Source organism: Arachis ipaensis, chromosome B6 (genome assembly GCF_059453495.1).
Source record: "Arachis ipaensis isolate K30076 ecotype BB chromosome B6, ASM5945349v1, whole genome shotgun sequence".
Lineage (NCBI taxonomy): Eukaryota > Viridiplantae > Streptophyta > Magnoliopsida > Fabales > Fabaceae > Arachis > Arachis ipaensis.
The window spans coordinates 256330-279546 of record NC_142441.1 but is presented as its reverse complement, the minus strand read 5'-3'; the positions used below and the strand labels follow the sequence as shown (position 1 = coordinate 279546).

General features: G+C 34.2%; 4 protein-coding genes across 4 annotated transcripts; 1 reads left to right on the top strand and 3 right to left on the bottom strand.

Moving 5' to 3' along the window:
• The first annotated feature begins 377 nt into the window (after positions 1–377).
• Positions 378–5328, top strand: LOC107645328 (uncharacterized). The gene is made up of 7 exons (XM_088491689.1): positions 378–1190; positions 1942–2035; positions 2157–2245; positions 2344–2514; positions 3713–3823; positions 4601–4667; positions 4757–5328. Exons 2-7 carry the CDS (start codon positions 1960–1962, stop codon positions 5035–5037), a joined length of 795 nt encoding a protein of 264 aa, XP_088347815.1. The 5' UTR covers positions 378–1190; positions 1942–1959; the 3' UTR covers positions 5038–5328.
• Positions 5329–5612: 284 nt separating this feature from the next.
• PER64 (Peroxidase superfamily protein) lies at positions 5613–6892 on the bottom strand. The gene is made up of 3 exons (XM_016349331.3): positions 6630–6892; positions 6354–6542; positions 5613–6274 (listed from the first exon to the last, which is right to left on the bottom strand). The coding sequence occupies exons 1-3, from the start codon at positions 6831–6833 to the stop codon at positions 5714–5716; spliced, it is 954 nt and encodes a 317-aa protein (XP_016204817.1). The 5' UTR covers positions 6834–6892; the 3' UTR covers positions 5613–5713.
• An 883-nt stretch (positions 6893–7775) lies between these two features.
• LOC107645329 (expansin-A11) lies at positions 7776–8946 on the bottom strand. Its single transcript, XM_016349334.3, has 3 exons — positions 8751–8946; positions 8365–8686; positions 7776–8283 (listed from the first exon to the last, which is right to left on the bottom strand). The coding sequence occupies exons 1-3, from the start codon at positions 8911–8913 to the stop codon at positions 7974–7976; spliced, it is 795 nt and encodes a 264-aa protein (XP_016204820.1). The 5' UTR covers positions 8914–8946; the 3' UTR covers positions 7776–7973.
• A 2874-nt stretch (positions 8947–11820) lies between these two features.
• On the bottom strand, positions 11821–15620 carry LOC107645330 (Alba DNA/RNA-binding protein). Its single transcript, XM_016349335.3, has 9 exons — positions 15482–15620; positions 15226–15348; positions 14469–14549; positions 14233–14321; positions 14037–14111; positions 13607–13668; positions 13471–13530; positions 12821–13015; positions 11821–12206 (listed from the first exon to the last, which is right to left on the bottom strand). Exons 2-9 carry the CDS (start codon positions 15346–15348, stop codon positions 12127–12129), a joined length of 765 nt encoding a protein of 254 aa, XP_016204821.1. The 5' UTR covers positions 15482–15620; the 3' UTR covers positions 11821–12126.
• Between the last annotated feature and the right edge of the window lie 7597 nt (positions 15621–23217).

Below are 23217 nucleotides of genomic sequence, written 5' to 3'. Positions count from 1 at the left end.
AGCTAATCTCACATACTTTACATTGTAGTTAGTCCTATTTCAACTATAGAAAGCAGGTTCAGCAATGTCTTCCTTATTTCAATTAATGTACCTTATAAAGTTATAACTATCATTGCCGATGAATTAGTCAGGGGCTATGCTCAAATATGGAGGCTTGAATATGGTTTGAGATGATAAATATGGCTTAAATAAAGAGGGATAAAAAGGTAAATATGCCTTCTTGATTTTTATTTCCAGCAATATCGTTACTAAGAATACAATTTCTAGGAATGTTTTTGTCATATATGAATTATTCTCAAAGTTTTGAAAATCGAATTAGCCATTAATTTTTAATCAATTTTTCAATAAAAACCAAATTGATTCGGTCAATAACTAATTATTTGATATTTTTTGTAACTGATTTTTTTTGTTCAAAGTAAAATATCAAGTATTTTTTCTGTAGACATGATTCTCATTTGATTTATCTGTTATTATTGTTATAAAATATCAAGTGAATATATATATATATATATATATATATATATATATATATAATAGTTTTAAGTTTTCTGATGATGTATTTATAATTAAGTGAATTAACCTTGAGTTAGTAACTAAAAATATTCAAAATATTTGTTATTAAATTACGTATCTCTAAAATTTAAGTTATTAGGCAAAAGTACATAAATAATTATATATTTAATAGTTTATGTAAAAAATCTTTTTATTCAGACTGAATTTGCTTCACTACTTCTGTATTTGCTCTAAGGCTTCAATGGTTTCAACAATTTAAAGAACTACTTCACTACGTCTTATTTGCTCTAAGACGGAACCCTAGCAGCCTCTCTCTTTCCCAGCCAGCCAGCAGCAGCAGCCAACGGCCAGCGCCGCCGTCGCCGACGAACTCTTCTCCTCATCCAGCGTCGAGCTCCGCCGTCGCGATCCTCTCCTCCTGGATCCCTTCACCTCGCGTCGCCAGGTCTGCTCGGAGCTGCTGTTGGCGTCGCCGCCTCTGTCTTCGTCGTCGTCGGCCACCCTGAAATCGTGTCTCTGTCTTCATCGTCGATCCCTTTCTCTCTTGTGCATCAAGCCTCTGTCTTCGATCCCCTCTGTGCCTGAGCTCACTTCCCCTCTTCCGTCGCCTCTCCTTTCCTCTCTTCAGCCTCTCCTCTCTTCTTTGCGGTGCTTCCACCTCTCGCTCTACCTATCAGGTATCCTCTTTTTCTATTCTTTTTAAAATACCTTTTTCCTTTTTTCTCAATTCAAAAATTCGAATTTTTTCCCATCTTGGATCCATCCCCTTTCGGATTGCCACCGCAGCGACGGGTTTGACCACCGCAGCCCCCACCGCGACGTTGTCATCGCCGAGCTCGCCTTCTCTTTTAAAATAATTCTGTTAATTTTTTGTGGTACTTATTAATTTTGTTGATTGTTAATTGTTGATTTAATTGTCTAATTGTATAGATTCTGACTTCTGAATTTGTTTTCTGAACTTTTGATGCCTTATGTAATTGATAATTTTCTGTTTTGAACTTTTGGTGCTGCATGTATTGTTGGCTTCTTGATGTGATTAGAAATTTTCTCTAAATCTGTTAACAATCAATATTTAGTCATTGGCTGTAACTGTATTTAATCTGTGTAAATTTGTGTTTGTCAATTGTAGTTGTTGCTAATTAGAAATTTTTATTTTTGAAGATAGAACAACTAGATAGTGATCAAGCATTACATATATTAATTTTTAATAATTTTATTTAATATTTATTAAACCGGTTGAACCCCGGTCGGACCATTGAACCAGTTGCCTTACCGGTTCATTGACCGGTCCGGTTCTTGCAACCTTGGAAAAAATAGTTGATTTGAATATTGTTCTTGTGATCCTAAACTTTGTATGACATTTGATAAATTTGCTTCGTTTTTTAATTTCCTTAAACAACCTATTCATATTGTGGTTGTACTTTACAGAAAGAGTGCATTGTAATCATGGTCCAGTGGCAAAGGCATTTCTTGCCAGTTTTTCGTCAAATTGCACACTCTGCTACCACCTCATCTCCCCAAGGTTGGTGATTTATGTTTTTAACTATTTCCTTCTTGCAAACTATGTGAAGTTGCTCATGCTTTACTCTTATTTTTTTAGGTTTTATTAAATACTTTAGAAAACCTATTTCTGTACATTGTAGGTAAGGGTCTGACGACGTTGACAGCAAGAACAATACTATTGCCCTCAATTTCAAGTCGTAGCCCTGTTTATCACTCTTTCCAATACCAGGTTTTGATTTACATTGTGACTGATCATATCACGTTATAAGCTCTCTACTTAAACTCTATTGACAGATAGTTGGAGTTTACACGGTTCTTTTGTTTTAGGGAATTTCGGGTTCTACCTGTTTGCTTTCTAAGTCATCAGATCTGGAACAAACACCAACTTCCTCCCCGTTAGCCTTAACTTCCTTTTTGGGTAGCAAAGAAGCTCAAGACCAGAAGCAGACACCTGTTAAGAAAGAAAGAGTTCAAGCAGTAATGTCAAAAATAAAGCAGGTTTGTTTTTTCCTCTTGTGTAATTCTGTTATCTTGTATTTCTTAAGTAATTGCTCAATTTACATTATGGACATGACACAAATCTTTTGATTTCATTGGTTTTCTTTAATTTATGCTAAAGAGTACTTATCATTCAAATAGTTTAATTCCATTTCATTTTAATAAAAAGCATGTCTATGATTTCTACTTCTGCCTCTGACTCTGTTTTGAAAATGGTACTTCTTCCAAAAGCAACAACAAAGGAACCCCTTTATTAAGACAACCCTATTATGAAGTAGTCTAACAGAAAATGAGAGGACTAAGAGATGCTTCTTACAAGAGAGAAAAAAAAACAATAAATATGATTGAAGCGCAGGTTTCTTGTGTCTAAAAACGTCAGAGAGAAACTCCTATTAAAACATCAATCTTTCATCCTGAAAGGTGCTTTTAACAAAATTATTATGATTTAGACAAGGAAATTGTTCCTGCTTAACAAGGTTCAGTCACTGCCATTGTGCTGACTGTATTCATTTCTACCTCGATTTATCAGTTTTTGTATGTAATATTCTTTATAATCATTATTTCCATTTTATCTTGAAGTAAGATTTTCGAAGATTCCTGAACTTTTGAAATGCCTTATAACCATTGGGCACTTCATGCTTGACGATATGATACACAAATTCAACTCAACTCAAATGCTTGCACTAACTATGAAATGCCTTTCATGCCATTCACAATTATTGTTATATTATTATGGATAATTCAGTTTTAACAGCATAACATTTGGTGCTGCAGTGATTTTGTCAATGCCAAATTGCCAATATATCGTGAATTGCTTATGGATATAATTTTTTTCCCCTGTTAATATGGGTCATTCTGAAGTAACTGCTTAAAATACAATGTTAGCTAGTTCAGACTGCAGCATAGCAATAGTTTGAAAACTGAAAAGTATAACATGATCTGTTTCATCCTGAGCTATTGGTTGAGCATCTCTGAACGTGCCCATAGAGAATACCAGGTCACCAAGTCAAATGGTGCCTCTGCCTACTTTTTGAGAAACTTTCTGTGTTTCTTCAGTCAGCATAATTTTCTGGTCAATGAAAAGCCACCCTTGGATTGAATGCTATGGAAACATGATCATAATTTCTGGGTTTCTGTTTTTCTGTGGTCCAGTTAGCATATATGACTGATTACCTTATTTTTCAACGTGCTTTCTCAGAGTCCTAAGAAGGTCAACTTGGTTGCTGCTTTGGTTCGTGGTATGCTGGTTAAAGATGCATTGCTGCAATTGCAAGTGACAGTAAAGCGAGCTTCAAGAACTGTATATCAGGTAATAAGTGGTATTACATTGTATTTTCATTTCTGTGTGTAGACAAAACTAAGAGTATTCAATTGCTTTTTCTAGAGCACCATACAGCATCAAGGCTAGGCTGTTGATTTATCTGTCCTCATTGGTTTCTAACCAAGAGTTCGTATTTACTTAGAACAAGTTCAGCTGTTGGTGTAGTTGGTCATTAAGCCTTGTATCTTAGCAATATATCTGCAACTCTCTAAAGTCACAGATTCATTCATTCACAAAATAGACCATAAAGATCAACTTCTTTCTTACCTTCAGATACTTTCAATGTTGTTGTGCTTTCTCTCTAGCTACCTTATGTCCTTCTCTATCATTTTCTACATTCTTTTGGCTTTCTGGATTGTTCAATTTTTTCTCCTCCACTTCGGTCCACAATTTCAAGGGCCTTATTGTTGTTGTTGTTGAGTTGTTTCCGTGTGGCCTCAAGGTCACAGGTTCAAGCCGTGGAATTGGCTACTTATGTAATTATCAGGTTAGGCTGCCTACATTACGCCCTTTTGGTGCGGCCTTTCTAGGATCCTGCATTAACACGAGATGCTTGTCTACAGAGCTGCCTTTATTATTATTATTATTATTATGCACTGCACTTGTAGTTTGTTTCCTACATATATTTCAGCTCCCAAAATTTCATCACTTCTTCCCCTTAATATTACCATTATCTAATTCTATGGGATTGTTCCTCCTTTTCCATGATCTGTGCTGGGAATTGCAGAATTGGAAACTTATGTTTTAAAGTTATAAGCACTGCAGGGTATTACTCAAGCCCAAGGAAATGCCGTAAATAATCATGGATTGGATGCAGAGCGCCTCATTGTTGGTAACGCTTCAAATTTTGCAATTGTGTAACTTAATTTGTTTAGCCACTTTGTTTAAATCCGTGCTGATGCTGTTTCATATTTCTTGCAGCCGAAGCGTTTGTTGGAAAAGGATTATTCCGGAAGAAAGTTTCTTACCATTCCAAAGGAAGAGCCGGCATCAAAGTCAAACCGGAATGCAGGCTAACAGTTGTAGTAAGAGAAATAACCGCTGAAGAAGAGGCGAAGATTGCGAGGTTGAAGGTTCACAATTTCCGCAAGCTCACGAAGCGTGAGAAACGGCTTGTGCCGCATCAGCTTATTGTGTCCAATCCTGTTTGGGGCCGCAAAAACAAATCTAGCGATCGAAACTCGAGTGCCACTGCTGCATGAGCTTCTTAAATATTTCAGAGTTTCAAAATAGTTGTTTAATGGTTGTGGCATATTCTTGTTATCCATCTTCATGTGATAGAAATAGTTGTTAAGAAATATCCTGGCTAGTTTCACATCGAGAGTAACTCCAAATGTTAGGATATGTATGGAGAAATTTGTGTACCCCTTAATTCTAAGGTGGTTACTCCAATGAAGACATTGTGAACTGTTAGATAGTTTAAAGAATAGGTGTCTTCAAATGAACTCGCCTGATAGAACAGAATCATATAATAAGCAAGGTTCTTTATCAAATATATTGTGTGATTCATAATTTTGAACATTTTACTAATGTACATTAACTTTTAAACTTCAACATTTAATTAACCTTGATTGGCCGCTCAACTTCTCAATATGTGAAGATGATAATGGAGAAATGTTACAAGCCAATATATACAGGCGTATTTGGATCATGGAGAAATAACACTCCACATTCCACAACAGCCCGGTTTATCGATTTAAGAACAACAAAACTAAACAAATATAATCTCGAACAGCTTAAGCACTATGATTATTGTTTTAACAATATTCACAAGTCAGAATCAAGAACCAAACCTTCATTATGAAAAGCTATAGCAATTATTGTGTCTCCCTCGTGTCTTCAATTTCTTAAGAAACCATAAGACATACAAATACAGGATCATCTAACGTGTTTACAATGGAGCCTGATTTCTTGTCCAGCACCGGTGATGCTGCTCATTTTGATCATGGACTTGACGAATGCGTGTTCAAAGTCCTTTTTGGCATTAGCAAACTTTGAAACCAAGGATTTGGTTTTGGGGTGAGTGAGAAGTGCTTGATCGGAAGAGAAAACAGTCTTGCCTTGGAGGATGAGCTTGTAATAAGCATTGTCAAAGACGGTGTTGGTTGAGTCCAATGGGGAACCTGCATTGTTTGCCTTGTTGTGAAAGGGACATATGGTTCTGAGGTTGGTGGCAAATGATGGGTTCAAGGAAGGGTCAATGTCTTTGTTGGGGCTGAAGTTGTGAATCCTGTTTTGGAAAGAGGAGCAGTGAGCAAAACCCAGAGTGTGGCCACCTGAGAGGGCTACAAGATCTTCCAAGGAAAGGCCTCTCTGAGAGAAGCTTTGTTGTAATTGGGATATATTGAAGGTTGGAGCTGGCAACTGTCTTGTTTCAATGGCCTTTGATATCCTTCCATCTTTTCTTCCTTTAGGCACTTCCCAATAGGGTCCTCCAGACTAAAAAATACAAAGTCAATTCAAGTCAACAATTGTGAATATAATTATATTGTTACTTGTTAGAGAGTGGAAATCAGACCAGATGAACAGCATCCCTTGCGGCCAGAGCCAAAATATCAGCACAAGATACGACTCCGGGACATACGGCTTCAATTGCTTTCTTGGCGTTATCAATGACATAGAATGCATGCAATGAGATGTTGGGTGGTCCATCCTTTTCTGCTTTATTATTTCCTTTTGATTCCAGTAGAACAGACCCATCACACCCCTTTAACAAGGAAAAGCAACATTGTAACAATGTTGGAACTTAGAAGAACAAGGCCTATTATATGCACAAGGAATAAAAGTTGCATACCCTTATGAAGCAATCATGAAAATGCATCCGAAGTAGAGCAGCCGGGACAGTTATATCATTCATGGCTGCTTTATACACAGCACCCGAAACAATGGACTCTACCTGAGGACATGTGTGTTCATAGTAATCCACACTTAGTGCACTTGCTACAAAAGTGAAGGACACCATTATGGTCATCACCACTAAGGCAATTACTGTTGCCATATTTGATATTCCTAATCAGAGAATTCAACCTTAGTTTTGAGGAACAATGGGGGGAATGCTTATTCATTTATAGGGAAGGCAATGAAGATGGAGTTGTTAAGGGAATATGAAGCAGTTAGTGGAGCAGTGTTATCAAAGCATCTTCTGTTGTTGAATAAAACAATAGATGCATTTGGTACGTGCGTAGTGCGTACTTTAATTTAGTTTTTGAACCCACGCAGGTTAGTTAGTTTGTACAAAAGATATATATATGCTTCTTGACTTCTTCTTATACAGTAGTTGTCTAATTGCTTTCATTTGTTTTCTTTATTAATCATTTATTTGTGGTGAAAAATTAATTACATATTCTTGACATTACTTGTTTGTCATCGATTCCCCTACAAGTAAAGATATTACTAAAAGAGGTCATTGGTTGGAATTGGATGTGGGATGGTTTAATATTGACTTCAATCAATAGCATTCTAAAATTAATTAGTTAAGGAATGTTATTCATTTTTCACATCTAAATCTAATGATGAAGCATATGCATATGAAATATCTCAGCGTTATCAAGAGTTAAATTTGATGTGTAAATTACATTATTATGAGTTTTGAGATTTATGTATAGGCAATTGGGACAACTTATCAAGAGTTTCAAATAGGTTATACCATGAAATGAAAATCTCATATTTATATGAATGTGTGAGTGTGAGAGTGATTGTGACAGGCCAGCACATCATGTCGTGACTCTCAATCATAATCATTTTCATATGTAAATGACATAGATTCTTTACAGCATCGATCTGCATCATTGGAATTTTCATCGATGCACCATTGGTGGAAACTCTTCTAATCATCATTATTCTTAACTTCATTTATTGAAATACTAGAAAGATGTTCAAAGGAAAAAAAACCATTTAAATAATGATAGACAAGAGTGAAAAATGAACATGCCCCAACAGAGGTACAAAGAAAGAGTATTGATTCATATTAGAACAATTTATGGTATAAATTTAAACAAGTTGAAATTACATCAATATGCATGCTTATTGGAAACAATAATCCACCAAATTAAGAAGAAGAAGATGGCGGGCTGCTCCAATAAAATAATTAAGCACGCCTCAGCCGCTCTGGTTATGGTAAAAATAAATGTGAAGATTCTTATGAGAACTGAACAGGGCTAGAGAAAGTTTGGCCAAATCCCCAGTTAGATGGAACAATGTCATTGAAAAGCTTAGTTTCTCCATCAGTAGTAGTGACCCTGAATGACAAAGATTGGCCATTCAAATATGCATTGGATTGCCAGTTAGCACCCCAGTTTCTTGACATAGCCATCCACCCACTTTTTGATCCCTTTATGGACACTGATTGGATGGATCCAGCACCTCCCACATTGCTTATCAACACTAACTCAAAGTAGTCTCTCCCATTTATGCTGAATCTAACCCCTCCATGCTTCTTGCATGGCACCCTGCACCATCATATCTTAATTAGGATCATACATCATGCATCCATATATATCCTCATTAATCAAATTACAAAGTGTGGATACCTTTGGAACAGGACGGGGACGATGCCTCCTCTGTAGATGCCAATCTTTTCCCATGCTGGTTGAGCCATATCAAAGTGCTTCAGAGGTGGGTTGCACCACCCTCCATTGTTATTGGGAAGATCAAAGTTAGGAGGGCAAAAGTTTGTGGCGGTTATGGTGACTGATCTTCCTTTGATGCACCATCTTGAGTCTGCTTTGTAATCACAGATGATCTTGTAGCATTCTCCGCATGAGGCTCCATCATTGAACAAGGCTGTGCTCAAAGCCGCAGTTCTCGTCCCATACCCAGTTGCATACAGATTCCCATACCCACATGCTCCTCCTGCATTCATGCATCATTAATATCACCCTCTTATTAGAAAAAGCTATGTATATACGTTGCTTACCCATAGTTCCTGAGGCATCACTACCCCCATAGAAGGTGGCATGGGCATTGGTCCAACTTGAAGCTGAGAAAGCATATGTGAAACTGCATAATCCAATGAAGGTGGCCAAAACAAGAATAAATTTTGCCATTGTTATCCTTCTCCCACCACCCCTTAGTGCCATTTCCAAGCAGAAAAGAATTGTCCTTAAATAAGGGACCAAACTCACCAAGGATTACCCTTGCACATGTGAGCCCTGCAGTAGTAGAGAACTCATGGAACATTTTTTAATCTAATTTAATAATCTGTAAAAGCCTCAGAGGTTCTGAACATCATTCAATAATTCTCACGTTCTCTTCCCTTGGCACCTCACATGCACATCCCAACATTAGAGCCGTGAATGGATCAAAACCCCACACCCCCATTTGCTTCTTCTAATATATTTATTTGTTTAACAGTGTAAATATATTTTTCAATCGTTCACATATTGTGTGCTATTTGTGGATAAAATGACAGAACAAATGGTCTTAGATCATAAACATAATGTGTCACATGCAAATGCTTGCTAGTGTCGTTTTAATTCAGTTACATGCACATGTCACATTTTTTGGCTATATAGATTGTCAATTGTCTTTTAGCAAAAGCAAAATATATAATAATCACCGTTGATTCATTCTGAAAACACATGGAGGATATATATTTGACATTCATTTAGTTTATCACCGTTTATTAAATAATAATATACTCAAGCCTATGCATGCTACGAGCCCTATTGGCAGCACCGTCAAGCGTCCTCAAAGCTCATAGCAAGCTCATCATGGGACCTACAACAAACATGAAATGACTGCTAACAAGATTCTATATCACAGATTTTTTTTTTTTAATTTTTACACTTATGGTAGGTATGTGTTAGAAATACTATTTACAGATTAAATAAAAACGGACCTTAGTTATGTACATGCAAGTTGTAATACTAATAACTAAAACGCGTCTATACTTCTCGTGAAGTCAGAACTCAATTTTATATATTTATTAAATTAAAACTTACGCTTGTTGAAACTTGAAACTAGAAAAATCTTCTATGTGTCATTCCGCATAATTTACTTTCTTTCTCCGTAGTTCGTATGCTCCTTCTCAGGATTCTTAACAGTTTTAATTATGCAGCTGAGGCTTGGCACAGATGGAGAATTTGTATGCCTCTCATCAAGTTGTACCCAGGATCGGTATAGTGTGGGTGAGTGTGTATGTCCAAAAAAATAAAATAAAATTATACATTACTATCGTTCTAAGGACTTATATGATTCATCACTGCATAAAGCTTTTGTTTCAACAATATCTCAAATACTTCATTTCCAAAGTAAGCCTAATTTTTAAAAAAAAAAAAAAAGCAATGGTTATATAATAAACGTCATCATATTCATTTCGTTTGAGGGAAGAGAAAAAAGGAAAGGGGGGGGGGGGGGGGGGACCTTTCACCTTATATTCAAAGTATTTGTTATTCAAATAACCGACAGCTGAAAAATGACTAGTCAAGTAAAACAGAAATATTCACGGTACAGAAGTAATAGAGACGCGTCGTATTGTTTCTCAATTAGTAAACTTCTGATCTTTACTTAGGGGTAATTTTAATTTAATTTTATTACATGATTATTGTTAGAGTCTAATTAGCATCAATTAGATTAATTTAGCATTATTTAACATATCTAGATATTTATTATAGGATATTACGTCTTTATTATAGCATTATTCTCTTAGCACCTATAAATATTCTTCTATATTGTATTATTCTATACAACTTGAATACTCACAAACATTTTTTCTATTGTTCCCTCTCTCCTTTCTAACATGGTATCAAAGTCATGTAATCCTCTTTGATGAGAGTAAGTTGATTTTCTTCTAGTAAAATTACCATACTTTTCTGCCGTGTCATTTTTTTTCCTTTTCTTTTGTTAATGCTTTGATGTTTTTCTGATCTCACCGATTAGCCATTTTTTTCCTTTTCTTTTGTTAATGCTTTGATGCTTTTCTGACCTCACCGATTAGCTCATCCACTACTTACTTATTGTCACTTTTCAGCAGTTTGCCAATTTTGTCTGCGCTTCTTTCCAATAATTCTATTTGCGCATTCTTCAGACAGTTCCATCCGCATCCGTTCTATCAGTTTATGCATTTTTTTATTTAGTTGTTTCAAGTAAGTTTCAAACCCAAATTGTCACTTGAGTTTGAAAAGAAATGTTAGAGTATAATTAGCATCAATTAGATTAATTTAGCATTATTTAACATATCTGAATAGTTATTATACGATATTACGTCTTTATTATTTCAATTCTCTTAACACTTATAAATACCCTTCTATAATCTATATTGTATCATTTTACACAACTTGAATATTCACAAACATTAAATTTTTTTATCCATTTTGTAGGTGTAGATATCACTTCAAGAGAAAAGGGTCGATATTGTCGGGAGCAAATATTCATAATTATATCAATAAAAGGGTGCCTAAAACGGTGAGAAAAATAATGTGATTCTGAAAGAAAAACATTATACGGAGGCTCAACAACCATGTTCTATATAAGTAGCTGACATTACATGATATAAAAAATATAAGGCATCACATTAAAATGTGGTAAAATGATGGGAGTTCAATAAAAATATAAATACACGCAGAAGTACAAATTCGAGTGATAAAGAACGAAATTATGAAGAGAAAAGAAAACAAATGTTGACGTTCCTCCAACATGTGCGTTACTGATTTTGCTCAAATTGCACTGGCTGTTGCCTCTCCACTCTTTCACCGCACTTTCATTTCCCTGGTGTCAGCTGGAAAACAGAGTGCTCCAATCCTATAATTCAAAGCCACCCAAGGCCTCATCTGTAGAGCAAGTTTCTAAGGAAATATCTAGTCATGTAATATCACCTATAGCATATTAATAAACAGTAGACACAATATACAATTGCATATCACTATGAGTCTATGACATACATATCTAGCTGCCACGTTAACCACCTCTGCAAAGGGAAAACTTTATCATTACAGATAAGACTAAATCATGCACTCTACTGCAGCGTAAGATAAACAAAAATAGAGTTTAGTTTAAACACATCTCTAGCAAATATAAATTAAAGAATGAGATTCAGGGCCTTAACAGAGGTACAACTTTTCAAGCATCTAAACCTAGGTCTAAAACATGAAGGCTGCTTCATAAAGCAACAGCCTCCAACTAAGTCTACTGAAACTGTAAGAAAATGCCCTAAAGTACGTTGGGCCCCAAAGAAAAAGAAAGGGGAAATGGGGAAAATTGAAGAAATAAGTTAAAATCAAAACATAACATTGGACAAGGTATTCTTCCAATCAAATCATGAACGGTGCACTGAAGGTGGCCAATCGGCTGCCTCAAGCAGCTGCCTGGATTGGCCCATTGGATCTAAAGCCACGACCCCTTCCACGATAACCACCCCTGCCACGGCCACGACCTACAATAAAATTTAATCAGATAATCATAAAGAAGTTTCAAGCAGCTTATTGTCTGTTATCTCATATTCATATTTCATTTTATCCATCATAGCTTGTTAAATCATAAAACATGAATTCGTCAAACAAGTTACAACAAAGAAATTTCCATAACTAAACTTCGCATGGTTAGGTAAGTACTCTTTTCTTAATAGTATTTAGATTTTCATCCTGGAATCAATAATAAGTACACAACTTCAGTTCATACAGCGATGAACATAGTCCACATACCACCACATCCTGATGAATGATAACCACAAGTTTGACAAATGCAGCATGTAGCAAGATTTAAATGTAATATACTAATATATCATATCAAGTATTTCATGAAACTCTTATAAATCAAAATAACCACCATTGCAGGATAATATAATGCTATATCTCCTCATGTCTATACAAAAAAGGCACTGTATAAGAGGGTATCTTGCAGTGTACCCTTGGATAAAAAAGTTAAATGATGAATGTGAAAGAAGATTATAGATGATATCTTATACATAGAACAATGAACTTGATAATTTTAGAATATAAAGGGAAAAAAATAAAAATAAAAATAAAAGAAACAATAGGGATTAAGTACCACGTCCTTGGGGAGGTACATCTTGGTTGTATCCACCATCTTGCTGCATATCAAGCTGAGGTCCATTGTATCCTCCCCTTCCACGACCACGGAAACCACGTCCTCTTCCTCTTCCTCTGCCCCTTCCCCCCCTGGGATTTCCCATGTTGCGATCCCAGCCTCCATCCTCATAATCAGCTGAAATAAAACCATTACCTGAAAAGAACACAACAGCCATATCAAATATGTCCATAGAATCAACATTCTGTTAACCTGGTCGGTTCACATAACTTGCAAACAAAATATTTTTTAAAAGAAAAATTCAGACAAGTTTCCCTAACGTTTAATGTGATTAACTGGTTGTGGACAAGTTACATGAAAGGTTATTGAAACACATAAAACTCGATTATCAAGTTGCACTCATGTGTACTTGAAAACTCTATACCCTATGCCATATTGTCACCACTTTCTCAAATGTTTACATAACATCCAAGGCATTAACTTTAGATTGAAAATGCAAAACTGAGATGAGGAAAATATAATGGACTAAGTTAAAGGGCTCGGTCATTACAATTTACAATTGATTTATCCAAGAGATATCAAAACCTATAAACCTCTAATTATAAACATGACATTGAATATAAAAATGAATGCAAGAACAGGATACATACCTCTGGCCCTTCCTCTTCCTCGGCCCCCACGACCTCGAATTCGGCCATTTGGTGAACTCTCTGCATAACACAAAGGTTATATGGATGGAGAAAGAGACATTCATTTTCCAAAACACCAATTGTTATATGAACCTACCTCCTTCATAATCAAAATCAGCAGATGCCTTCACCTGGTCAGCTGGTAATGGAGGCTGATACCTAAAATGGCAAAACAAATTAAAGATCATATCAAATACTCACAGTTTATAACAATAAAACTCTTTCAATACATGAAATCTTGGAAACAGCTAAGGAAGTGCAGATAATCAGTACACATTCTCTAACTTATTAACAACCAAGAGAAAAAGCATAAAGCAACTTATTTTTAGGGCAATTAAAATAGTAATATAATAAGTTGTGTTAAGTGCCAAAAGCCCTCTGCATGCTGATGAAACCCAAGTACATGACCAGCCATAGTCAAAGCAAGGAACTTCCAAGATGTTGTCTTGTACACATCCACCACAACCACCTCTTGCACGTAAAAATTTTTTGCTTAATGACAATGCAAGTGGGAAAAGGCAACTTACCCCACAGATGATGTATTGATTTCCTTCTTAGAAAGGGTTATTGTTATCATTGATACATGTCTTGTTGTCTCCAAACTGCATGATGGACAACATCAAATAATCAAATAAAATATGTGGAAAAAAAAGTACAACCTGAATGAAATGCTGAACACTTTAATCATTCAGGTTTAAAATACTATCCAGAAACTGCACTTACGGAAGGAGGCCTTCCTCTAGGGGCTCCCAAGTATCAGTAATGTCAGTGGATCCAATTTGTGTATTCTGGTGGAGACCCACAATTCTCCTCTGCATTATTTGATCACCCCCAACCACAGAAGCAAACCCAAAATAAATAAATAAAAGAAAACATAGAGGACGACTCATCAGAACAAAACAAAATATCATGTATGAAGATTACATAGCCCAGCTCAGCCAATTACAAAAGGAACAAACCTTGATCAACTCCACAATTGTCACAGTTTTGTTGATAGCTCTACCCATTGCTTTGAAGACAATTTCATTGGAACCCTTTTCCTGTGAAGAAGCAAACAATATAATCTGAGAAAAAAAACTGATCAAAATGGTCCTCACAACAGCACTGGATACATAACATGTCAAATTCATCCAGATAAATTTCCCAAGTTTTTACTTTCATTTTGTTTTGACACTTCTATTTTTGTTTTTTCTATACCAATATAAATGGGGAGTTCCATAATATTCAAACACATAAGTGTTTTTTTAATGTTAATAATAACTCATGGTAACATTTGAATCATTGTCTCTGATTTTTTTGTTCAACAATTATGTTTTTTTAATATGTTATACTATTCACATGTATAGTTTGTAAAATATATTGTACCCCTTTCATGTATTTCATCTATATCCCGTGCAGTATGGTATAAATATCCTGAATTGCACACGTAATTAATAGGTGTGCATAAATTTAATTTAGGTTAAAAAATGCTTACAATATAATGTGTTCCCAAAACAGGTTCTGAAAATTAAAAAAGAAGTATGTCACAAAACAAAGCTATTGCCAAAGAGGACTTAGTTAAGCGTTGTAGCAGCGAAGCAGGATTCTTTTGTTGTGTCAATTCAGCAGTTCATATGAAGAAAATTCTAATTTTATACAAGGAATAGAACAAAGCAAGCACGTAAAATTGAGAAGGCAGGGTAAGTTGTGGTAATGAAAGAATAAATAGAAAGGTGCCTGAAGCAAGGTCATGGCATAAGTAATGTAGTTGCGCATCCTGCCCTGACTTGTGATACGGATCTCGTTTTCATCGATTGGCGTTTCTGCCCTTGGCTTCTCCACCTTCTGATACCGATCCATCTATTCGTTACAATGCCACACACCAACACCAAAAATAAAAATATAATGAAAATCACATGCTGAGTTAAAAGAAGGTTCTAGAACATGAGTGGAAAAAGGAATCGATCTGAGAGATAGAAAGAGTTAGGGTTACCGGGAATCCTTGGTCGTAAAGGATGGATAGAGTGTTTGCTTCTCCCCCACACCGCACCAACACGAAGCGCCAGCGAGAGCCCTCTTCTACGGCTTGTATTTTCTATTACGCCCTAACCTCTTTACTGTGTCTTCTCCCCCTTATATATCTCCCACCTTCTCCAAACTGCCCTAACCAACACTCACTACCTCAACCTCCCCTTCCCACGGCCCAATTCCCTTTATGGGCCTTACCCATCTCCACTTTTTTTATTTGGGGTCAATGCGCAATTAGAGTAGAAATTTTTATTTTACTGGCCACAGAAGAATTTCTCAGACTTGAGGAGGTAGTTGTACATAATCGAATCTGGTAGCAGTGGATCTGCTAGAAGATCTTTGGCAAATATGGTACGGGACTTGAAGACTCGATCCTACTTGGTGCAATAGATGATTAGTATTTTAATTAGAGTCCTTTTTAAATTAGAATATCGAGTATGGGTATTGATAACGGTTTTTTTTTTTTGGGGTAAAAGGTATTTTTGTGTGTGAGTTTTTTGTCATTGATATTAACTTGTGTTAAGGTTATTCTTTTTTTTTTTGGTTTCCCACGGTATCCCCTAACCCGGCAGGTCAAGGACTAATCCGTCGCGGTACTGAGCTCCATTTAAGGGTTTGCCGCTGGCCAATGGGTTGCTGCATGCACAAGGCGGGATTCGAACCCCCGACACTTGCTTAAGCGGACTAGTGAGCTAACCACTAGACCAACCCAACTTGGTTAAGGTTATTCTTTTAGACATGACCCAACTATATTTGGTCTCTTTTTGTGTTATGTGTATACTACTAGTTGGATTTCTTTTCTTTTGGGCTCCATTATCGAACTCACACATACCCACAAACATACAAAAAAAAAAAGGAGAGGGTGGGGTGGGATTGTAGGAATTGGGATGGCAGGAATCAAAGCCTTCTGACTCCCACATTTTGGCAGTTGCCACACAAAATTTTCTATATATATTCCAAGAACCTAAAAGATAAAACACAAGAAAAGTTTTCTCTCTATTTTGGAAACAACCTCATGAGAGTCAAATAATGTCATCTATGTGATAAACACAAGTGGGTATTATTAAATCCAATAATTATGTCTTTTGGCAACTAATAATAATAATAATAAGACAGAGAGAGAGAGTAGGTGAGAGAGCGTGAGCGGAAACACTGGGAGGGGTAGACATAGGAAACAAGACAAAAATCCAAGAGTTTGGAATTGAGAAGAGTATCAAATACTTGAGAATGAGTCTTTCTCAATCTTTATGGATAACTTTTCTAAAGATATATTGAAGAGAGAGTTGTTTCAATTGTTCAACTGGACGGGACGTATAAATGATATATCTTTATCACAAAAACAAAAAAGTGATAATATACATTTTTGCGTTCATATGTTACACCACAAAAGGAGGGGTTTTGAAGGCTATAAGGGATATGAATAAGATGAGGCTAAGAGGTAAAGTGATTTTCGTGGAGGAAGCGAAATACAGGAGAATGTCGAGTACGAATGAATTGAAGATAACTCAGAGAAAGTCAGACGATCAAAACACTACTATTGGTCCGTTGAAACGTTTAAAACCATAGGAGGTCAATGGGGTGAAGTAGTTGGATGTGATACGATGACGGAATCGTGCAATTACTTCAGTGTTGGACGAGTGCAAACTGATACCTGTGTTATGGACGTGATCAACGAATGGATTCATATTACAATAAGCATTAGCGAGTTTGATGTTTTGGTGAAAGAGGTGGGGTGCGAAACATATGGAATAGATTGTAAGTTGGATAAAAAGGCTAATGAGGACACAAGCTGTGAACAGCAATGGACAAGTACCGCAGGGAAGTGTTTAAAGGTGGCTGTCATATCGGTGGGGCGAACAAATCTACCGGATTGTGTAGACTAGGCGGCAAAACTGATGATGATAGTGACTCGAGGTGGTGAAGAAGATAAGGACAAAATGGTAATTTCAGAAGATATTTTGAACGAGTGAGTTAATGAAAATTTAAAACAGAATCCTCTTAATTTGGTAACCTACAAATCAAATAATGATGTTAATGAAGAAAGTGCTAATTTTGTGGGAGAAGCCATTATAAGAAATAGAGAAGATTCTGATGAAACTGTGTCATGGGCTTTTGGCAAATTGAAATGTGGGATTAGGGGATGCCACAAGGGGGTGAAAAATGAACATTAGCATTAAGAAAAGAGGGCTCATGAATGCTAGTCATCCTAATATGGGCCACACATTGCAAATGGGCCTATTTCTACCATCAGGATCAACCTTGAGGGGCGTTGGAGCGGGCGAATTAGGTGCCGGTACGGGTCTTGTGAAACCAGACCTCGTGGTGCTCAATACCCTAACGCTGAGCCATAGTACATCAATGGGACGAAGGTTTGTTGGGGAAGGGGGCGCTAATTGGTCCCAGGACACACGAGCATGGCCATCTGGGGCTGAACCGTGGGAGTCATGGTTTCAATAACTGTGTGGTAGTGGCTAATGGTGGTGCTGCGTTGGAGCCGATGATGAATGCTGGGTAGGGGGACGGGATGGTGGTTGGGAATGTCAACGGAGCGGCGATTCTGGTGGAGTTGGAGGATGAAAGTTTCAAAGGGTTTGTAGGGACTAAAAACATCGGACTTGGGATGGATAAAGGTGATGGTGATGTTGGTGGTGAAAATGGTGGAAGTGGGGATCTTAGTGATGAAGGAAACTTTGGGGATGTCGACGGGGATAACGATTCAAATGGAAAGAACAATACCATAAGCGAAGCTGAAGATCGAAACTGGGCAATTAATGAATTAAAGGTCTTTGATGCTGTATGGACGTGCTGAATCGAAGGTATGTTGGACAATGATGGTGCAAGGAGGGATGGAGTTGGAGATACTCAAAAAGGAAAAGCCGGAGATGAAAATGATGGGGCTTTCTGTGACAATCAGAGTGCAACATTGGAAGAGCAAATGCTAGAAAATAAGAGGGCATGGGAAATAGCAGTGGAGTCCTGTGCAGTGTTGAAGAAGATGATATCATGGGTATCCTCTAAGCTCAAAATGAAGAGATTGCTCAAAAAAGAAGACTAGCAAAACAAAAGGCGAAAGCAAGGCGCTGCAGACCTAAAAATAAAAATAAGGTGTCTAACAATCACTACAAGAAAAACACCCATTCAGGTACACTTGAAAAGTGTAGCCAAAAGTGAAAAAAAATGATGCCTTAGGCTACGGCTACGCTTTTGGGGGTGATTCCTATTCGGCTGTTGCCTATTCTCAAAGGCTACGCTTTTTTGCACCAAGGGCTACGCTTTTGGCATTTGGGAATAGGGTGCGCTTTTCAAGTGATGCTGTCCAGGACCAAATTAAAGGCTACGCTTTTCAGCTTCCATTTTTACCAGAATAGGCTACGCTTTTCAACGCTACTGCATCACCTGTAAAGCATAGCCACATTGTAACCATTGTTACTTTTTATAAGTGTAGCCTTAGGTCCTTTGTTTTTTTTTTCTATATATATATATATATATATATATATATTAATAATTTTTTTCTAAAACCTAATATTTAATAATATAATTATATATAATCCTATATTTTTAATTAAATTAGTAAAATATTATAAAATAAAAATAAATACATAATAATACTATATAATTATTCTTTAAATAATAAAAATAATCCTTAAACAAGATTTAGGTTGCCATAATAAATTAGTAGCCATAAAATCCTATACGTTGAGGAGTAATATTTTTTCCTTATATTTATCATGCATATTTAGGTTAATATTTTTGTTTTCGCTAAAAATATTAGTATCTTGGTATTTTCCAATGTTTATTCCCCGTTTAAGCAATGCCGTAAGGTAAAAGGATTCTAGCTAGTTTAAAATTTGCAAGTTGCTATCCAAATTATTGTTTGTTTGTTGTTTGCATTGTCAAATCGATTAAGAGTCAAACATGTATAAGCAACGACAAGAACACAGAGTTCTTTATACTTATTCAAAATCCGCGGCACTCTGCTTGCAGCAATCGATGGATTACAATGTTCCTTGATCCATTGAGTGGCACAAAGTGGATTATAGCTTCTTCTTCTTTTTGGCTGAAAGGAATCCACTAGCATTGAAAGGAAAGAAAATGTGAATTCCCTTTGTAAAAGCAACGTCGTACTACACTTCAAGTCATGTGAAGTTTGATTGGTTCAAATGGCTGCAAAGGTTTATCCGCACGAGCACAAATTAAAGCAAGTAAACGAGTTGGATGCATGCATATATGGCTGCAACTTGCTTGCTTGCAAGTGATCGTACACTCATGTTTCTTCAACAAAAAGAAACTTAGTACATGTGGAACAAAGAAAATATCTGCCTATATATATATATACAAAAATGCTATTCGTATATTAAAATTAGTCACTAAAATTAGTCACCAATATATTTGTGTATAAATACATAGGTGGTTTAGTTTATTTTAAATGTATATTTATATTTTAATATATATTTTATACTAATAGTTAATTTTGATAGCTAATTTTAATATTTTAATATATATTTTATAATATTTATTTTATATTTTAATATTTATTTAAAAACAAAATAATTATATAAAATTTATTTTTTTATTATAAGTACTTTTATTTTATTTTTATAAAAATAATTATCATTTTTAAATTTTAATACTTTATTAATTAGTTTATATTTATTGTATTATTATATTATTATAGGTGAAAACTTACATTCAGTTGTTTTCATGTGAAGTTGATATTTAAGAACTGTTAGATGATTTGACAAGTTTGACTAAATATCATCTAAAATTTTTTAACTATTAACTTCATATGAAAACAGATATATGTGAGTCTTTATCTATTATTATATATTACAAGTATTTATTGAAAAAATAATATTAATAGATATCATATAATCATAAAAAGAAAAAATAAATTGTGATTAATAAATTTTTTTGTTTATCTTTTAAATTTGTATATATTCAATAAAATTTATGGTTAAATAAAATATAATTAATTTTAAAATAAGTGAGTTTAAAATTAAAATAAATTAAATATAAATAAAATAAAACATTGTTATATATTATAATTTGTATATATAATATTAAGAAGCATTTCAGCCTAGTGGGATGATCATCTGTGAACTTCCCTATATATATATATATATATATATTTGAAGATTATTGTTGTCTGTTGATGCTGATGATGTGAGCTTTATGCTAAACACCATAAATTTCGGCACTTGTCTTTTAATATATTTGACTACTACTGCATGCAATTGGTACGAAAATTAAAGAAAAACAAACGGAATCTCTATATATATATAATAAAAAGTAAAGGGAGTTCCCAAGTAACGGAATAAACCTTTTTTTTTTTTTTTTTTTTGCAACAACAACTGACTGAATAAAGCTTATAGTTTATTTTAACGTATATAAGCATATATGAAGACAGAGTCATAGAAAAGAATTATATTATTAGAAGCATAAATTTAAGCATGCATATAGATGTGTATTCAATCATGTGTCATCAGCCTGTAGCTACAGAGAAGAATCAAAGCACCAATATCTAACAAGCAAGAAGGCAACGAAATAAAGTTGATAGATCGATAAAAGTTAATGAAAGACATTTTGCGGCAGGCATGGAGATAGAAGAATAATATGTCATAAAGGCATAAACATATTTGGAATAATGGCATCTCAATGCTTTGGGCTAATTAAGCTACGAATTGCTATGCATTTCTGTATCCACGATCGATCGATGTGCTTATTAGAGTGGATTTGAAGTTACGTTCAAAAACAAAGTCTTTGCTTGTTTGTTATTAGTCACGCACGCACCCAATATATTCTGAGGATGTATATAGTATACCATAATATATAATAAGCGTCAATCTATATGTTGATATTAAGGTGATTACAGGGATTGTGATATTTTAAAAAATATTATTAAAATTAAAATAATATTTTTTATTATTTAATAATATTTTTTAATAAAAATATGTTATTAAAATTTTAAAAAATATTACTTTAATTTTAATAACACTTGCATAGTTACTATAAATATAAGTATATTAGAGTCCACCAATATATAATGATACGCGAACGTCATATATTTTTATATAAAAAATAAAAAAATAAATTTATTCTTTTTTGAGTTAGTTAAATTGGGAAAAAAAATCAGCCCAAGCAAAAAATATCATTTATTGATAAAACATAAAGTGTCTTCCATGAAAAATTGGTCCAATGTATATATCGGCGGTTAGAGAAATGCTAATATTTGATAAGAAAAAGTGATAATTTTTTTAATTATAATTGTAAGTTGTTGTACTCTTTTTCTAGTTGTTAAATTAGCATTTTTATTTATGAATTTGACATCCTCGTGTATTTTTTAACGAAATAAATAAATATAAAATTAAATTTTAATTAACTAATATTAATTAATTTTTTATTTTAAATATTTTTAATCATAATGTTTTGAAAGGTTAAAATTTCAAATTTCAAATTTAGAGTTTAACATTTATAATAGAAAGTAATTTCAAATAATTAATTAATAATTTAATATTGATTAAAAAGGTTCGCTTAAAATAAACTTTTAGAATTAATTAAATTAAAAAATAATAAAATACAAAGTACATACACATCTTCCTTCCTAATCACAACATCAAACTAAAACTCCTAATAATTTGTATCATATACATCCAATCACATACATACATCACATCACATACGTACTAATTTAAAACCTTAACAAATCATTGTTAATAAAATTTGCTAATTTTTCTTATTCAGCACATGTTAATGGGATGTCACCTAAAAATATACTATGTTTAAAAAAAAGGTGGAAATTCAGGTGCAGTCGACTTTACGTGAAGTTGATATATAGTTGAGAATCGTTAGATGGTTTGACTAATTTGACTAAATTTTCATCTAACGGTTCTCAGCTATCAACTTCACGTAAAGTCGACTGCACCTGAGTTTCTATCTTAAAAAAATATGTTAAAAGTGATACTTAATTTAACCTATAAAAAAATATGTTAAAAGTGAGTGGCGATTCAAAAACTTTTTATTTATATAAAAAATCTTTAATTACTTAAATTATGATCTTTAATTAAAAATTTAATATTTTTATTTATATAAAAATTAAATCTATTTAGTAATATATAAATATTAAATTATAATTTCAAAATCTCATTAAATTGTTAAATATTATATTTTTTTATAACCCGAAAATATAATTAAGGTTGGCATATTATAAATATGTGGGTCAGATAGAATTGAATTTTAATAAAAAATTGAACTCATAAATAAAATTAAAATTAAATCTAAATCCTATTTTACCATACTTATTCCTAACCACGTCTTATTTTATAGTTTTGTAAATTTTTAATTAAGTTTCTATATATATTTTTTTAATTGAGTCTTTGTATCAAAATTTTTTTTAATTGGATCTCTACATTTTTTTTTCTTTTTATTTAGGTCCCTGTATCAATTCTTTTATTTTTAATTGGGTTCCTATAAAATTAAGTCAATTACTACTAAGAGGGACTTAATTGAAAAAAAAATTTTGGTGCAGAAACCCAAATAAAAAAAAAGTATAAAGACTTAATTAAAAATTTTACGAAATTATAAAAACTAATAGAATAATTAAACCGAATGGATATCATAAATTATTATAGAATGGAGGAATAATGCTAAAGCTTTTATTATCCCGACGCAACAAAAATAAAAATCAAAACGCCAAAGCCTAAT

What these genes read in the sequence shown, in the direction of transcription:
- PER64 (XM_016349331.3), bottom strand. Translation starts at nt 6,833, where the DNA reads ATGGCAACAGTAATTGCCTTAGTGGTGATGACCATAATGGTGTCCTTC. An exon ending in TTCATGATTGCTTCATAAGG is followed by an intron (nt 6,543 to 6,629) that starts GTATGCAACTTT and finishes TCCTTGTTAAAG; the next exon opens with GGGTGTGATGGGTCTGTTCT. An exon ending in CAAGGGATGCTGTTCATCTG is followed by an intron (nt 6,275 to 6,353) that starts GTCTGATTTCCA and finishes TGTATTTTTTAG; the next exon opens with TCTGGAGGACCCTATTGGGA.
- LOC107645329 (XM_016349334.3), bottom strand. Translation starts at nt 8,913, where the DNA reads ATGGCACTAAGGGGTGGTGGGAGAAGGATAACAATGGCAAAATTTATT. An exon ending in TGATGCCTCAGGAACTATGG is followed by an intron (nt 8,687 to 8,750) that starts GTAAGCAACGTA and finishes GCATGAATGCAG; the next exon opens with GAGGAGCATGTGGGTATGGG. An exon ending in GTCCCCGTCCTGTTCCAAAG is followed by an intron (nt 8,284 to 8,364) that starts GTATCCACACTT and finishes ATGATGGTGCAG; the next exon opens with GGTGCCATGCAAGAAGCATG.
- LOC107645328 (XM_088491689.1), top strand. Translation starts at nt 1,960, where the DNA reads ATGGTCCAGTGGCAAAGGCATTTCTTGCCAGTTTTTCGTCAAATTGCA. An exon ending in TACCACCTCATCTCCCCAAG is followed by an intron (nt 2,036 to 2,156) that starts GTTGGTGATTTA and finishes TGTACATTGTAG; the next exon opens with GTAAGGGTCTGACGACGTTG. An exon ending in ATCACTCTTTCCAATACCAG is followed by an intron (nt 2,246 to 2,343) that starts GTTTTGATTTAC and finishes CTTTTGTTTTAG; the next exon opens with GGAATTTCGGGTTCTACCTG.
- LOC107645330 (XM_016349335.3), bottom strand. Translation starts at nt 15,348, where the DNA reads ATGGATCGGTATCAGAAGGTGGAGAAGCCAAGGGCAGAAACGCCAATC. An exon ending in ATGCCATGACCTTGCTTCAG is followed by an intron (nt 14,550 to 15,225) that starts GCACCTTTCTAT and finishes GCTTCTTCACAG; the next exon opens with GAAAAGGGTTCCAATGAAAT. An exon ending in TGTACCTCCCCAAGGACGTG is followed by an intron (nt 12,207 to 12,820) that starts GTACTTAATCCC and finishes ATTTTATTGTAG; the next exon opens with GTCGTGGCCGTGGCAGGGGT.